At 27.7% G+C, this 16,873-nt stretch overlaps 2 protein-coding genes across 4 annotated transcripts; one reads left to right on the top strand and one right to left on the bottom strand.

Annotated features, from left to right (window-relative positions):
* Window positions 1-5,974: 5,974 nt before the first annotated feature.
* On the bottom strand, window positions 5,975-8,346 carry LOC137808557 (ubiquitin-conjugating enzyme E2-17 kDa). Of its 2 annotated transcripts, none has more exons than XM_068609724.2 (5): window positions 8,193-8,346; window positions 7,951-8,030; window positions 6,890-7,017; window positions 6,350-6,454; window positions 5,975-6,278 (listed from the first exon to the last, which is right to left on the bottom strand). In XM_068609724.2, the coding sequence occupies exons 2-5, from the start codon at window positions 8,018-8,020 to the stop codon at window positions 6,135-6,137; spliced, it is 447 nt and encodes a 148-aa protein (XP_068465825.2). In that variant the 5' UTR covers window positions 8,021-8,030; window positions 8,193-8,346; the 3' UTR covers window positions 5,975-6,134. The 2 variants fall into 2 exon arrangements, with proteins under 2 accessions (XP_068465825.2, XP_090155951.1); XM_090299825.1 differs by having other exon boundaries at window positions 6,350-6,381; window positions 8,193-8,344.
* Window positions 8,347-10,817: 2,471 nt separating this feature from the next.
* LOC137808556 (uncharacterized) lies at window positions 10,818-14,056 on the top strand. Of its 2 annotated transcripts, XM_090299824.1 has the most exons (3): window positions 10,818-11,149; window positions 11,240-11,326; window positions 12,654-14,056. In XM_090299824.1, the coding sequence occupies exons 1-3, from the start codon at window positions 11,022-11,024 to the stop codon at window positions 13,882-13,884; spliced, it is 1,446 nt and encodes a 481-aa protein (XP_090155950.1). In that variant the 5' UTR covers window positions 10,818-11,021; the 3' UTR covers window positions 13,885-14,056. The 2 variants fall into 2 exon arrangements, with proteins under 2 accessions (XP_090155950.1, XP_068465824.2); XM_068609723.2 differs by having other exon boundaries at window positions 10,819-11,326.
* Window positions 14,057-16,873: the final 2,817 nt, after the last annotated feature.

Genomic DNA, 16,873 nt, shown 5'->3' with positions numbered 1-16,873 from the left:
ATAGTTGGAGAGGTTGGAGAAGAAGAACAGTGATGGTGTCATGTCTTCTTCTCTTTCTTTGCTCTTATATGTCACCACTTTCCCCCACCCCTAATGTCCTTTCCCATCTTTTCATTTTTTCTTTTCTTTCACCCTTTTTTTCTATTTAGAGTACCTAAATTCTGCTATTTTATTTTTTAAAAATGCTACTCTTCAAACTTTCAAACCAGTAGAGGAATATGTACATAAAAACATTATTCACTCTTTTGGATAGTTGATTTTGATACTCTTGAGTATGACAAATATTTATTGTAAGAGGTTAAAAAGGTGTTTGTTTAAGTTGGTTAAAGATTTTGGTTTTCAAAAATATGAATAATGTTAAAATGTAGAAGAACTAAAAATGATGATGGTGAAGCAAAGGAAGTTAAACACACAATACCCTATGAAAGTTAAACAATAGGTGTAAGAAAAAAAGGTTTCTGTCATTTTGACTTTTCTTGGTCTCAGACCAAAAAGGGTTGAAAAATTGACAATAGTGTCTTAAACTCTGCTACTTTAACATTCTCTAATCTAAAACTTCTTTTCTTTCTCCTTTTTACTACTTTATGATAAATAATAATTTTGTTAGAAAAGGCAATGTTATGAAGAGAATTTGAAAGTTGAGTTTATAGATGAGGTAGTGTTGAAATTGCATGGTTTGTTTGTGAGGCATTGATGAGACATTTATGAAAACGGAATTTGAGCTCTTCACTTGCATGATGCATTAATGTTGAGTCAGGTAATATAGTAATATAAGGTATCGCTATCACTTTTCCCACACAATGTGACACTCTTTCCAAAGCCAATTTTCATCTCTTCCACACTTCTTTTTTTTATTCTTTTCTTCATAGGTAAAACTTCAAGGAAACTATATTAAATTAAAATAGTAAGATGTATTCATTAAAGTATATATTAAAGTGTACATAAATTAAATAATATAAAAAAATAAAAAATAATTAGTTGTTATATTAACTAAATTAGAGATAGTTTAGAGAATAAAAAAAATTAGTTTATAAATTAATTTTTGTTATTGATAAATAGTTTTTAAATTGGTATCTTTAGTAGTTCATTAGATACCAATTTATAAATTATCTATCAATAATACAAATTATTTTTGAAATCACAAATTTTTTTAAGTCTCTAAAATAGTTTCTAATTTAGTCATTATAACAACTAATTATTTTTTATTTTTAAAATTATTTTTTATTTAATAATTTTCTTGTAATATAAAAAAGTTAATAATGATGCGCGCCTTAATTAAAGTCTAATAATAAAAAATTATTGATATTATAAATAAACACGACAACTTATTATAATATTTATTTTACTAAATACTAAATATTTACTTGAGTAAAATAATCTTTCATATTTACTCACTCGACCTAAAATCTAAGCTCAAACAACTTAAAAAATGATGAAATAGATTAAAAAAAAATCAATTGTTACTATACTCTTTCAGTTTTACAAAAAAACAAGAATTGTACTAAATTTTGTGGGTGTTTTTGTTCACGAAAATCCATAACAGTATAAAAGGTGAATTGCAGAAAGTGAAAGTTGAGAGTCCCCACGCATACGCATGATAGCGCAATGTCAATTACCATCTTTAATGCCGCAAGAATATTGTTCACATCAGATTTACTATATACATTCATTCATTCTACATCCATAAAATGCCAACACACAACCTTCCATTCTCTTCAACACCTCTCTCTTTTCCTTTTCCATACTTTTTCACATTGCTTCTTCATTAACCAATTTCTTTTCACACTTCATCTCACTCTTCCTAACAAATATAAAACTCACATTCATCTTCTTTCCTCTCTCTCTCTGTTTCTACATGCTTAAACTTTCAATTGTTTTATAATCTAACAATAATGATACAATTTGAGTAGTTTTGGAGAAATTGAAAATTTTACCCGTCAATTCCGTAAGACACTTGAAAATCCGACATCTAGTCAAAACTGATTGATATATATGACTAAAATCGTTACATTCAAACATGATTAACAAGATTAATCGAGGTTAAGTAATAGATAATACATTTTAATTATTATTTAAAATTTTATTCTAATTTAAATGAAAGGTTTGTGATAATCATATAAATAGTAGCAGATTTCAATAATTAAGTATTCATAACAATGAGTGTCAAACATCATAATTTTATTTAAACATCAAAGTACCTTTTATAGATATCATCTGAAATCAAAGTTAAAAAACATCAGATATAATGAAACAAGAGAAATACAAAGAGATTGTGAACCAGAGAAAAAAGATAGAGAGTGAAAGAGAATAAAAATAGAAGAACTAATTATTCTTTTTTTGAATACTAAAAGAAAAATGATTTGCAAAATAATGAAATGGTGAAAGAGAGGGACAAGTCGAGTGGGTTGCATTGTGGATGGCAGCAATGTCTGCTCCCGAAACCCCAGAAAGTGGCAGTTAGTTGTCACTCTCAATTTGGCTCAACTGTCATCATTTATTGCACACAACAACAACTCACAGGTATTCATACAAACCACATGCATTAAATCACTCTTTGTATTTACCTAAAAATCAAATATACATTTTCTTAAAGTGAAGATCAATTTAGCTTCAATTCAAAAATAAGTGTTTTATTTTAGTTCAAAGTTTATTGGAGTTTCAGTTTGAACTAGATCTGATAATAATAAATATGTCGACAATGTATTCAAGGAAAGGAAACACGGAAAATTGGTTTTAATGTTGTCGGTGAAATTCAAATAAACACATTTCAGTTTAAATTTCAATTACGTTTTATTTTATTTTACAAGAAGAAAAAAACAGTTACACAATGCAGGAACAAGCATGTCTCTAAAATAGTGTTTTTTGTCAAAACACATATATTGCGTATCCAGAAATGTTTTTTAAATAGTGTTTTTGTGTGAAACACATATATTGTATACCGTCATTTATACGAAACTGGCAGATGTATTGGTAAAATGTCTAATTCAAAAAATATTTGTTAAATTTTTGCTTTTAGCATGGTTATAATATAATTTAAAAAATATTAATTTTTAAAAACTTAAATTTATTACAAAGTAAACTTTAAGCTTAACTCAACCCTATAAAACCAGCTCATAAGGTTGAGGTTTGCACCTACTTATATACAATGAAATGCTCCTAATCTCTAGTCGATGTGGAATCTCCAACAAAAATTTTTGTATAAAATTTTATTATGCTTATAAAAATAAGAAATAAATTTTTTTTAACCAGTTATGATAAATATCTTGCTAAAACAAAACACTGAAACATACTTGTGTACATAATTTTTTATTATTAATTTATATAATTTATAATTATATTATATATAAATTCATGTCCTCCTATCCTATAATTTTAAAATTATACATATTTTTGTATTTGTATGTGTAAATTGTTTATATGGTTTCACGTTTATTCTTTAAATTTTAAATATACGATTTTAGTTTACTTATTTTGCTTGATTAATAATTGTAATATTCTCAGTTTAAAATAGACATTAGTTTACTTATGTTTGGCTTACTTTTTTCAGAAACATGTATAATTTAATTAATTGAATAATTTTTCTGCTGTCTTATATAAATATACTAAGTCTAGAATCCAGTTTAATCAAAATAAAACACACAAAAAGTTAATTAAATATTAGATAAAAATATTAAGTTTCAAAGATAAAAGAGCAGCTATCTTTGTTTTAAACTGAAGATACTAAAATTGTGAATTGAAAAACAATAGGAGAACACAATAGTTCTTAAAATTGTTTTTTCAATTCAATTTAGTTTCAGTTGTTAAAGATTATAGGAACTAAAATATTTTTTTTAAAGAAGACTAAAACAGATAGAAAGTATACATGGACGAACTAAAATATGTAAATTATAAATATAAAAAACTAAAATGTAAAGAATAATAAGTGTAGGTATAAAATGTTAAAATATAGCTCAGAGTCCCGTGTTACATATATAAGCCTGACACTGAAGAAGAGTGATAAAGGGTCACGAGATTTCTGAGTTTGTGTTTTTTTTAAAAATTTAAACACTTTTAATAATTATATACACTTATATAAATATTATATAAAACTTTCATCTTAGGTATCATTATGAAAGTTGACATCTCAGTTAGGTTGACATCTCAAATAACAACAATTATTCACCATCACATGAAAAAATATTATTAAAAGAAAAAAAAAAGAAAATATGGAAGGATTAGACTAAAACTCATATGTTAATAAAAATGATACATAGGTAGACTATACTTGTTAATAATTTTTTTTTAAAGAATTTTAAGAATAAACTAAATGCAAGTCTATTATATCAATCAAACGAGTCTTTATGAATAACTCCTAAGTTAGTCAGTTTATCTGTGCATTCCCTTCACGAAAAATATTATTAACTCTAAACCTGATTTTTATTTAGTAATTAAGACAAGTGTTCAATCAATTACGAAACATCAACCGTAGTCATCACAGTAGATGCACAACTAACCAAGATAGAATCATATTCAAGTCATACATCAATAAAACCCATCTTTTGAACTTCCTCCATAAAACTCAACAACCAAAAAATTGTGAGTTAATAATTATATTTTAAATAAAATAATTAAAATTTTATTTTTGAGTTAAAAAGATAAATAATGATATTTTTTATTATCATTATATATATACATGATAAAAGTAAACATTTTAGAATGTGACTTTAAAAATTGAAAACTATGATAAAATGATGGAAATTTTTTTAAAACTAAAAACATTCTATAATTTTTTTTATGTGAAAGGAGACCTTAGATACTCATGTGAATAAATTTGGTATTTATTTTGTTTTGATATGTGAATTGATTTTGTATTTTGTTTTGTTAGGTTGTTACGAAGTTTGTGTCTCAACCAATGTCGGTAAGGGGCTTTTTGAAGACATTTCGCGTAACTTTAAAAAAAAGTGGAACAAATTCAAATCAGTTAGGGCCCATATTTTTGGACCCCTTTTATATTCTAATCACAGTTTTTCTTCTTTTCACTGTGAGTCAAGTAATGTTAGCTTATTCAGTTGTTTTATTTATTTTTGGTTGTCTAAAAGAACATAATGGACTCACACTTTTAACAAGTAGTTTAGATTACACATAATCCACTATAAATTGGAACAATCAGTAACAATAAAAAGATTAGCAAAAAGCCTCATAGAGTGAGTATTTATTAAAAAATACCATTTATACTTGATAAAAATACATAAATTTTAATTTTCCATCTTATTTATGAGTTTCATGACATGCATCTAATAAAAAAATCCATCTTATAAAATGAACAATAGAAGTATATTTGAATAAATTCCAGCATAAATATTTTATAAAAGATCTCTCAATACGCTAAAGCTAAAACATTTATAAATTAAAAATATAATATAAACAAACTCTTATGAAAAACTTGTATCTTCTCGATAAGCCAAACTAATTTATTTATTTATTAAAAATATAATTTAAAGAAAAAAAATTCTACGAACTTGATTTTTATTACTTAACTTCAATGTAAACATAAAATATAAAGTCAAAAAGTAACGACAAATACAAGGAAGGCATCGACATTAGAAGGTGAAGGACATACATTTTAAAATTAAATATAAAAATGTTTTATTTAATTTTATTTCCATATCAATTATTTCTAAGCTAGAAAATGTCTAATCCAAATAATATTATAACTTGTTAGTAAATTATTTTAGTCCACAACTTGGACATACCTCGCACCACCACCATATATATACCCCATCTGTTCTTTGCCACAATTTCATAGTTTGCTTCTATTATTGTCTCATATCCACAAAGTCCTATGTTTCCTTCTTTTGTCTAACATAAAAGAGTCCTATTACTCCCTACATTCCTATATCAATTAAAGGAAACTCATAAGATTCACAAGGATATTGATTTATTTTTGTTAAGAAATATTAAACTTAAATGAAAATTATGTTGCATCTGAAACTTCTTTTTCAATTTTAAAGCTCAAAAAAACTCGTATAAAAGAATAGATAATATAATATTTGTCAACCAATTCAACACTATTTATTTACTATTGCAGAAAAAGTAAGGAAAATGACTAAATAAGGAAAATAGGAAGTAGCATATCTAGCAGATCAGCCAGTGACTTAGCCCATGGCATATTTTTGAGTCCATGACCGGGCAGTGGACTCGTACTTGGGTCTATCAGTTTTGTACATATGAGCAATCTCCGGCACCAGAGGATCATCTGGGTTGGGATCTGTCAGCAGCGAGCATATAGACAAAAGGACCTACGAAATTTTAACATTTTAGTATATCACCTACAACAAAACTTAAAAAAAGAAATTATCAGATTGATTACCTTGGATATTGTGAGGGCAGGGCTCCATTGCTCTTTGAGAATGTCAAGGCAGATACTACCATTACTATTGATATTAGGATGGAAAACCTTTGTGCGGAATGAAACCTTAACAAACAGTTATATTAAAAAAACTTGCATTTGGGAGTGATTATGTCTAAAATCCTTGAATATTCTCTACTCAACACTAGCCATTTCTACAACTGATAATGATTAAAAAATTTGACAAAATTAAAAAAGAGTTCACAACCAATGATCAGATGAATAAATCAGATACAATACACTGCAAGTTCACAACAGATAGTTCAATCCACTACAATTGATAATGTATTGCCTTACTTGGTCCTTTATCAAATATAAACTTAAATCGAGATTTAGTCATTTACAACACTTCAATACAAAAATCTAATGAAATTGAAACTATTGATACGAAGAAAGAAGAAAATCATAGTTAGCACAAGAAAAAAGAGTTCCAGTGCATGCATACACATATACATATTAACATATTGGAAATATAAATATAGTGGTAGAGCTTTGATTTACCTTGGGTGGTTTGAAAGGATAATCAGGAGGAAAGTGAATTGACACAAGAAAGACACCTCCAGCAAATGGGCTATCTGCAGGACCCATAATTGTAGCTTGCCAATGGAACATGTCATCGGCCACTGGACCTGAATATAAAAGTTCAATTATTCAGACACTGACGGACAAAGAACAGTCCAAAATTTGACAGGTTTGAAGCAAACGAGAATAATTGGGGTCCTACCCTAGTTCCTTAGGGTCATACCATGGCATTATTTTATTTACCCACAAAAAAATCAACTGCATAACCTAAGGTGAAGTTTTCAAAATTTTCTATTCTACTAGTAGAAGAAGAGTCCACTGTCGGTTGTATTCTATAGACTTCGATGAATTATTGTGATAATTAGCAAAACACAAAAAAAATACCCCTACAAATGCATACAGTCTCAGGTGTGTATTAAACAGAGTAATCATAGCAAAACTGCCAAGCAACACTATAAATATAAATAAAGAACATAACATAGTTCATCACATAGCAATATCAACTAACATTTGTTCAAAGTTTTAAATTGATGTAACAAGGTAGTTTTTTCATGCTCTCGGATATTCAGTGAAGTCGCAGACATATATGGCCAATTTGGTCACAATTGTGGTTGCTGACACCAAAGAATCCAAAGAATCTAACACGAAAAATCTAATATAACAGTGAAATTGTTATAGACAAATTGTGGATTGTTATAGACATTACTAGCTAAACCCATAATTACTGTAGCAGATACCAAAACCCTTAACTTTGCCCCTGAAATAGCAACCACGGACCCTTTTTTAAAAATGTTTGTGTCACCCATTCCATCATGCTACCAAAAACCAGTCCCCATAAAAAGTAATTTCTAGCCCAATTTCAAGATTTTTGAAACCACTACTACAAATTGCTAATCACAACTGAAACCTCAACTCCAGTCATAATTTAAAAACCTCTTAGTCTATACATTTGGCCAGAAACAGAAACTAATCGATCAATGATGACTAATATTTTTCATTGTATAACTGAAAGAAAAAAACAAAAGGCAAGAGAAACATACCAGCACTGCAGGATGCAGGAGGATCTTTCTGCAGGTCCTTCAATTCCTTGTTGATTCGTTTGGAGGCCATCTGACCAACACTGTTCACATTCGAAATTGCATTTGTTTATAAATATCTTCATCTTCACCATATATTATTTATAACGATTAGGATTACATCAATGACAAGAGAAGGAAAGATTAAAAAAAAAATAAAAAATAAGAAAACAGTGCTAAAAAGAAAAAGAGAAACATTGAACAACCTGAGAGTTATATTAGGGTTTGGGGTTTGAGCGTTTGTGAAAACAAAAACAAAAACAAAATTGAAGTAGAGAATACGAAAGGAATAGAGCTCAAAAACCGCTTTCTGTTGCCTTCAATTCTTGCCACGCACAGGTTTACCTGGCACTGCAACACACCTAAGTATACTACTATTATGATTTAAAAAAGAAAATATTATTTAATTTTTTCAAATTTAATATTTAATGTATGTTTATAAATGTGAAACTTGGATTATTTTACTTATTATATAAATAAATGATTATAATTAAATGATTTTTATTTTGATAATTTTGTGAAAATAATTTTAAGATAATTAATTTTATTGAATACATAACCAAATAAAATTTAACATAAATTATCAAATAAACTAAAAATATTTTAATAGTTTAAAATAAAAACGGATATATAATTAATATAAAAAAATCTATCAAAATCAGAATAAATTCAAATAATACTATATTCATTTGTTATACTAGTTATCATTCAAATTATTTTATATACTCTTATTTTCTAAAAAAATAAAAAATTCTTTCTAAATATATTAATTCTTCAAAATATTTAAAGTTACCAATAAGATTTTTATTTATTCGGATTAAATTTAATCAATATTTATTGTAATTTTAAAATATCAATAATCTTTAAAAAAAATACATAATTGATTGTGAATATATAATTGTGTATATGTGTTGATAATGTGTAACATTGGGTGGTTTGTTTAATGACATGTGTCATGAAAGTGACATGTGTCTTGTTAATAAAAATTGGCTGATTGATAAAGTAAATGCAAATATTGTCACTTCTAATGTACAACCAAACCTCATCATAACATTCTTCTGCTTTTCCAAAATCACAATGCCTATGACTTTTCAAAAATTCTTCTCATTCATATTATAAATATTTAACCAATATTAATTCATATATTTGCTTTTCATTTTTTAGATTTAAATCTATATTTAATTTCCTATGATTTATATAAAGTTTAAAAGTCAAAATCAAAAGATCTCATTAGACTTAAATAAACTTTTTAGAGTTTTCAAGTATTGTATTTTTACATTTTGGAGAAATATAATGCTTATTGAAACATTCACCTTACAAATCAAAAATATCATGTGAGAATAAAATGCATGTTTTATTTCCTTCAATGCATTTTACTATAAATGGAAAAAATGTTTACTTTTTTCTACTGCAATGAATTAATATAAATAATTAAGAAAATAAGTTACACATTAGAGCAACACAACACATTAGATATCACTTAAAAACTATTTATTAATAATATAAACTATTTTTTAAGATATTTTTTTTTAATTTATAAATAATATTCTTATCTTCAAAGTTGAAAGGGTGGTCCAATGATAATTTCCTTAAGTGTTTTCTACTATTCACACCCTTTCGTTTTGTTAGACTTTATAGATCCAAATACATCAATTCATATTTGCACCTATTTTATATTTCAACAATAAAAATTTAAATCCTAATTACAAACGAATTACATTAAATATTGACAAATCTTTATTCCATCATTCAATTTACCAAGGTTTTAATTTTATCATCTAAAACTCATTACCTAGACCCCTTCCTGAATAATCATTAATCTCATAAGCATTCAAATATACTCGATATTCATTCAACCGTAATCGAAATAGAATGGACTAAGATTTTTTAAATCAGTTAAAAATATAATTATAATAAAAAATATATATTTTATTATAGATTCAAAATTATCTGCATAATAATTTGAGTCTTGAATAAACATATATTTTCCAAATATACTCACTACAAGTGATATAATCCGTGATCATTATTTCCCATTTAAACTAATTTTATCCCTATTAGAATAAAGTATCCTCACCCTTTATTATATTAATTTTTATCATCAAAGAATTTGATTTACCACGTTTAATATAATAATCCCTCTCAATCATTTTTACTTCTTTCGTACACAAGATGTCATGATTTGATTAAGTTATCCAAACTTAATTTCACTCTAGGAAGTTTTTTCTCAAATTTAATTTGATGTATATTTTAGAAAACAAATTATTTTTAATTTGATGTATATGTTGAATACATTATTACAAGTTATAATAATACAAATTAAAAAATAAGGTTATAAGATTGTCGTTCTCTTTCTCAGATTGGACCCAATGTTCAACTACTTGTATTAACATGGTCGTAAATTGTTGATTTTTGTGAAGTTTGAGAGGTTAGACATCTCTTTCAATTGTTTGTCTAGGTAGGGTGACATTTGTCGTAGGGTTCTTAAAGAAGTTGTTTAGTATTTTTACGTAAAAGGATTGGAACATCCATCTCTGTGATAAAGATTAAAAGGAAAAAGATATTAAGAAAGCGAAATATGATTAAATGAATGAAGTATTAAAAAGATGGAGGAGTATAAAAAAAAATTGAAGAAATCCAAGTAAGCATATACACATCAATGGTTAAAATAATTCATATTTAAACCCTAATAAGGAACAGTTGTTTCCAACTAAGCACATTTCATATTTTTCTTGTTAGGTTTTGTTTCTTGTTGAATTATAAAAGAGATTTTGACCTAAACTAACAACAGTGGAATCTATGTGAGATACAAGAAAATTTGAGAAAGCAAGTAAATGATTGAGCATAAGAGTCGGCAAAAAAGATGAAGAGAATATAAGTATTCGAGTAATATATATAGCTGCACTCAACAAGGTCCTTTTCTGCACCCTCGAAACTTTCGTTAACCAGCTGTGTTTGCATCCAACACTTACACTTCCTATGTTACTCTCACCATTCTTAAAACACCCTCTTCCATTCCCTCTTTCCACTCAACAATGAAGGAACCGCACACTCAAGAATCTCTTGTTCTTGAACCTCAAAATGGTGACACCATAGAAACTAGGTCCATTAGAAGTTCCAAAAGTTATGCCAATGAACAAGTTACAGGAGAAGAGGCATCAAGGTTTGAGGTTTGGGGATGGTATCTCTACGAGTTCTGCTCTTACTTCATTCAAACAGTTCTCATCCCTGTGCTTTTTCCTCTCATAATCAGTCAGTTACAGCACCTTCCAAGGGATCCTGTTAAGGAATGGTTCAAGAACCACCAAGGCCTCGTCTGTGCACAAAAGGAAATTAACCTGTAAGTGCACACATGCTTTAATTTCACCAGTTGAATGCATGAGGATGAATCTTACTTTGTTTTGATGAGTTTTTTCTTAACACCTCTTTCTGAACCATTCATTACATGTTCCCTTGGCATAATAAGAAAGTAGAAAAATGATTGATGAGTTTGAAATTTGGTAGAAAAGGTTTTGTTTCTTTAGAAATGGAGAGAGCGTGATGAAGAAAGCACAGGTTTTGATCATAGTCCTCATTATGGTGATGGATGGTGTCTGCTTTCACACTTCATCGTTACTTCTACTCAACAACACTTAGGATTTCACTTCACTTAGGTCACACACTAGGTTTATATCCACGTAGGATTGTTTTTCATAAATAATTTTACATAATATATATATATATATAAGAAAATTATATTTTAATTAAACTTTAAACTTGTATATTAGAAATGAATTAAATTTTGGAAAATTATTGTATGCATAATTATAATTTATTTATTATGAGCATCGAATAAAAAAATTTAAGTAACTAAAATTGATAATTATAATTGGTTTTTTGTTAAAATAAAATATTGATCACACTAAAAAACTAATATTTAAATATGGATAATTTTATATATAATAATATGTTAGTCTTAGTACTTTTTAAAAAAAAATTGTTGTATCTTTATCAATTATAATATTCCTCAGTATTAGTATTTAAAATATAATATTTTTAAATATAATAGTACATTATTATTTTCAATGAAAAAAATTAGATTATTTATATTATGTATGATTTTAATGAATTGTTTTTATTGGTTATATTATATCACTCTCTTATTATTAAAATTTATGTAATAAAAAAGGTATTAATAAAAAAAATATACTATGTTAGTATCTGATTGAAATCCTCGAATATTAATATATTTTTTAAATGTAATATCATTTTTCTAAATCAGTTAATTTTGTGAGCTTAGTTAATAAAATATTAAGTGTACTAAAAAAAAGTTCAGTATATTTAAAAAAAACTTAAGAAAATATATTTTTACCTTATATATAACTATAAGAAATTAAATTAAAAAAAATAGTTACTATATTAATTAAATTAGATACTAATAAATAAATTATTAATTTTTAAAATAATTTATATTATTGATAAATAGCTTTTAAATTGATATTTAATTAGTTATCATGTTTTTTTATTAAATTTAAAATTTAAATAATTAGTAGTTAAAAATTAAGTAGATTAACTAATTATTTTTTATTTAATAATTTTTTTTTAGGATTGTATTGATGCAAACATTATATTTTTAACCTAATGAGAAAGAATTACATTAGAACAAATGTTTGCATGAATTGTTGCAGTTACAGCACACTAACAGAGCGCGCCATAAGAGTGAGTGGTTCAACCTTCTCCTCTTTGGAGTGGACATCAATTGCATGGGGTGCAGGTCTTGCTCTAGCTGCTCCAATTCTCCCCTTCATTTCCTTTTACATCAATGCTTCCTTCCAAACACTCATCACAGCTTCATCCACTGCCATTGGAGCCCTCTTTTGCCTCCCTGTAGGCCTCTTCAAAACCACTAAGATCTTCATTCTCTACATTGCAATCATTGTTCTTGCAATCACACTCTCAACTGCAACACACACTCACCACTTAGCCCTCATGGCTCCCACATTTTCAACACCACCATCAAAGAGACTAACCCTCTTTTCCACAAAACAAAGACTCTCTAGTTGGATCTCTCTCTATGCCACTGTTGCTGGCTGTTTAGGTGCATGCATTGTCTCATCCTTCACCTACCACATGCTCAGGGAGCCCATTGAACATGAGTTCATCAGTCTTTGGATTGTGTCAATCTTTTCTGGCTTGTTATGGCTAGTGGGGGTGTTGCATGTGTTCACAGCTGAGAACAGAGCAAGTTCTGTGCCCAGCATTTTGTCCTCAAGGCTTCAACTTTTTACAATATTCAAATACCCAAATGCAATTGGAGGCTTGGTTTCTGTTCTCCTCTCCTCGTTTACCACAATGAGCATTTTCACTGGCGGGGTGCTTTTCATAGTGGGCCAACTCTGCATTGAGCCAGTGCACTTGCTTTATTTCTGGTTAACCTATTTCCTTTTCCCTCTGCTCTCCCTGCCACTGCTATTCCAACCATTGCAGCACCTAATCAAGGCCAATTCAGTGAAAATGAAGATCATGGGGTTTCTCTTGTCACTCATAAGCTCTGGTTTTGGGTTCTACTTTTGGGAGAGTCATTGGAAATGGGGGCACTTGCTGGTGTTTGGGGCGATTCAGGGCACATCAAGTGGGTTGTTGCACAGTTTTGGAAGGGTGTTGATGTTAGACAGTGCTCTACGTGGTGAAGAGGGTGGGTTTTCAGTTTGGTATAGTTGGGTGAGAGGTGTTGGGTTGTGTGGGGGTTTCACAGTGGGTTCAGTGGTGGCAGGGAGAGTGAGAACTTCTTTTGGGGCTGCGTTTTGCAGTGCCATTGTTGGAATAGTGGTTCTGCTTTTTGGAAACGTGAGTGAGTTTGGTGTTGATAAAGAGGGTGATGAGATGGCCTTGGATTCCAAGGAATCTATCAGCGTTTGAGAGTGTGTCGTGTAATAAACCAATGTTGTTGTTACATTGTACATTTTTTTTTCTTCACTTTTGTGCTCTCTTGCAAATGCAATGCAAGGTCGTGTAATAGGATTGATTTGGTTATTGGTTTTGGGTTATCCAAAGTCTCCAAAAAGTTATTGGACCATTCAAATTCTCCATCCTTTGATTTTGTTCTTATTGCTTAACTATTTTTTTACAAATTTTACAACTTAACATAAAGATAGATAAAAAGAGAGACATATGTTATATGTTATAAGGTTAATGATACATTCACAAATCATATTTTTTTTTACGAACACAATACAACTCTTAATACTATTATTTTAATATTTTTTCATATAATTTAATTATAAACTTATTTTTTTATATATTTATTTCAAAACTCATCACATCACATCAAAAGTTGTATTCTAAGGATTGTCAAAATATCATTTTTCTACAATATATAAAAGGATTCTCAAAATATCATTTTCTCACCTCAAATGAAGACGAGGGTAACAATACACTTTTTCTATTACACATTTCATTATTTGTTTAAATTTATTTGTGATTTCCAATCCATTTCAGTTAATAATAAAAAGTATGTTTAAGAAGTGTGTCGAACGCTAGAATTTCACTAAAAACGATGACACAGAGAGAAAATTAAAAATAAAATAAAATTGTATCATTATTTATTTTTTGGAACTCATAATTAAATGGTTTATAAAATTAACAAGATTTTAATAACTAACTACTTTATATTTTAAATTATTTTTTAATTAAATTAGTGACTAATTCAGAATCTATAGTAGTTAGTAATTAAAATCTTAATAACTAGTTAACTAGTTAATGTTAGATACCAATTTAAAAATTATTTTATAATTTTTTTTATTAATAATAAAAATTATTTTAGATACCAATAATTTAGTTTATAAAATAGTATCTAACTTAGTTAATATAATGATTAATTAGTTTTTATCTTTAAATTAGTTGATATTTAATAAAAAAATTAGTGCAACCTTAGCATTTTAGTTTAACACTCTTAAAGCCAAATCAATTTTCATAAAAGTGTAGTATGTACCACCCAAGTTGCCATCTTTCTTTGGTTTAATTATCTCATTTTAACTAGCCAAATTTATTCCATTTTAGTCACCATTTTCCATATAAAGTCTAAGATAATCTGACCAATAAAAGAATAAATACCAACAACAACAAAAATTCATGTAATAGGTTAGCATGTAAGTCTTTCAATTTTATTTTAGAAAATTTCTTCCACAAAACAAAATAACTTTACAAAATGATTAAGAATAAATTGAGAATGAGCATTTATGGTTTTCCTTTTCAGGAACACAAAAGCCAAAATGACTCTCTAGATAATCTAGGTTGCAAATGGAAGATAAGGTATAAGTTGTTAAGACATAAACAATTTATAATAAATATGATTAAAGGATAATCTAGTCTTTATGAGCCAATATAATTTTATTAAGGCAATTTGTAATTTTGATGATAAAAAATATTACTAAATTATGGTTAGTTTTATCACATCCATCTTAAATATGATAAGGAAAAACAATTTTTTTTATGAAAAAAATAAATGAATCCTCAAAAGATCATAAACTTATTAAAGAGCATAAAACAACAGGACACTATACAAGACTAGATGACATCAACAATAACACAAGAAGTAATTTTGAATTTTTAGCTTGTCTACTCTTCACCAATGTTGAGTCACAAATTCCTAAGTTAATTCCAACACAACAGATCAACTCATTATGAGTATGTACATTCAAATTAGTCTTTTACATATTATAAAGGGATTTTCAAAGGCAAAAGTTGTCCTAAGCATCGTAAACTTGAGTGTTACAAAGAAAGGTGTCAATCAATAGATAACCATACTATGCACATTAAAAATGGAAAAAAGGATTTGTGTGCAACTTCCAACGATATTTTTTCAATATGTTTATAAATAAATTTCTTTTTCGTGTATAAATGATTATTGAATTTAGCCATTCTACATGAATTAATTGCTTTGCAAACAATTGAATTTTTAAAAATTCTTAATGCAAGATCAATAGATCATATATTTGATGATATAAGAGAGAACAACATTTTTTTTTTGTAAAACCTTCATTCATAAATAATTATTGTGATGCAATCCTAGGTTGCATCTTCATTTATAGATTTATTTATTTATTTTTGATTTGAATATCTTTTATGGATGATGAACACTATTGCGAAAACATGAAAAATTGTAGAATTTTGGAAGAGATGAATATTATGACGCTGAATTTAAGTGAGCAACACTTAGATTCTAAAGTGAGATTGAACCAACACTATTAGGAGAAATCTAGAAAATTGTCTAGCAAGAAGACAACTCTAAAGAGAACTTTGAACAAGTAAAAATGTCTCAAATTGGACAACATTTCATTACTCAAATAAAAGTTAAAAATCATGTACAAGAGATGCCTATTTATAGGAGAAAGTCTATCAAAACCTCTCAAAATGAGAGTGTGACAAGTGTCACGACCTTATTGATGCAAATCCTCTTTATTGAGGAGAAGAAATGTGGAGCCTCATGTCTTCCTTGCCTACATTTCTATTTGCACCAATATTTTATTATTTTACACTTTACCTTTTTTCTATTTACATGCTTCTCTACTATGACCCAAAATACAAAGCCCTAAACTTCTTAACTACTCTATACAATTTTTACAAGGCTAAGACGAAGAAAAAACTTTACAAAAATCTCATAAAGATTTTACTGGGTCCATTGTGGCATCCTTAAATGCTATGTTTTTTCTATGTCTCCAAATTTTGCTTACTATACTTATCCATATGTAACCCCACATAGTATTTCCAATTTTAGATAATCTTAAGCTTTTGAATTGTTTAAAGTGAGATTTTGGAAGATTATGTTGGAGTGTAAGTTCACCAAACCATTTATAACAAATATTCCAAACTAGACCATGTGATGTTGAATCCAGAGAACAAGTGATTG

This window comes from Phaseolus vulgaris, chromosome 3 (genome assembly GCF_051622355.1).
Source record: "Phaseolus vulgaris cultivar YP4 chromosome 3, ASM5162235v1, whole genome shotgun sequence".
Taxonomy (NCBI): Eukaryota; Viridiplantae; Streptophyta; class Magnoliopsida; order Fabales; family Fabaceae; genus Phaseolus; species Phaseolus vulgaris.
This window is presented reverse-complemented; position numbering and strand designations above follow the sequence as displayed.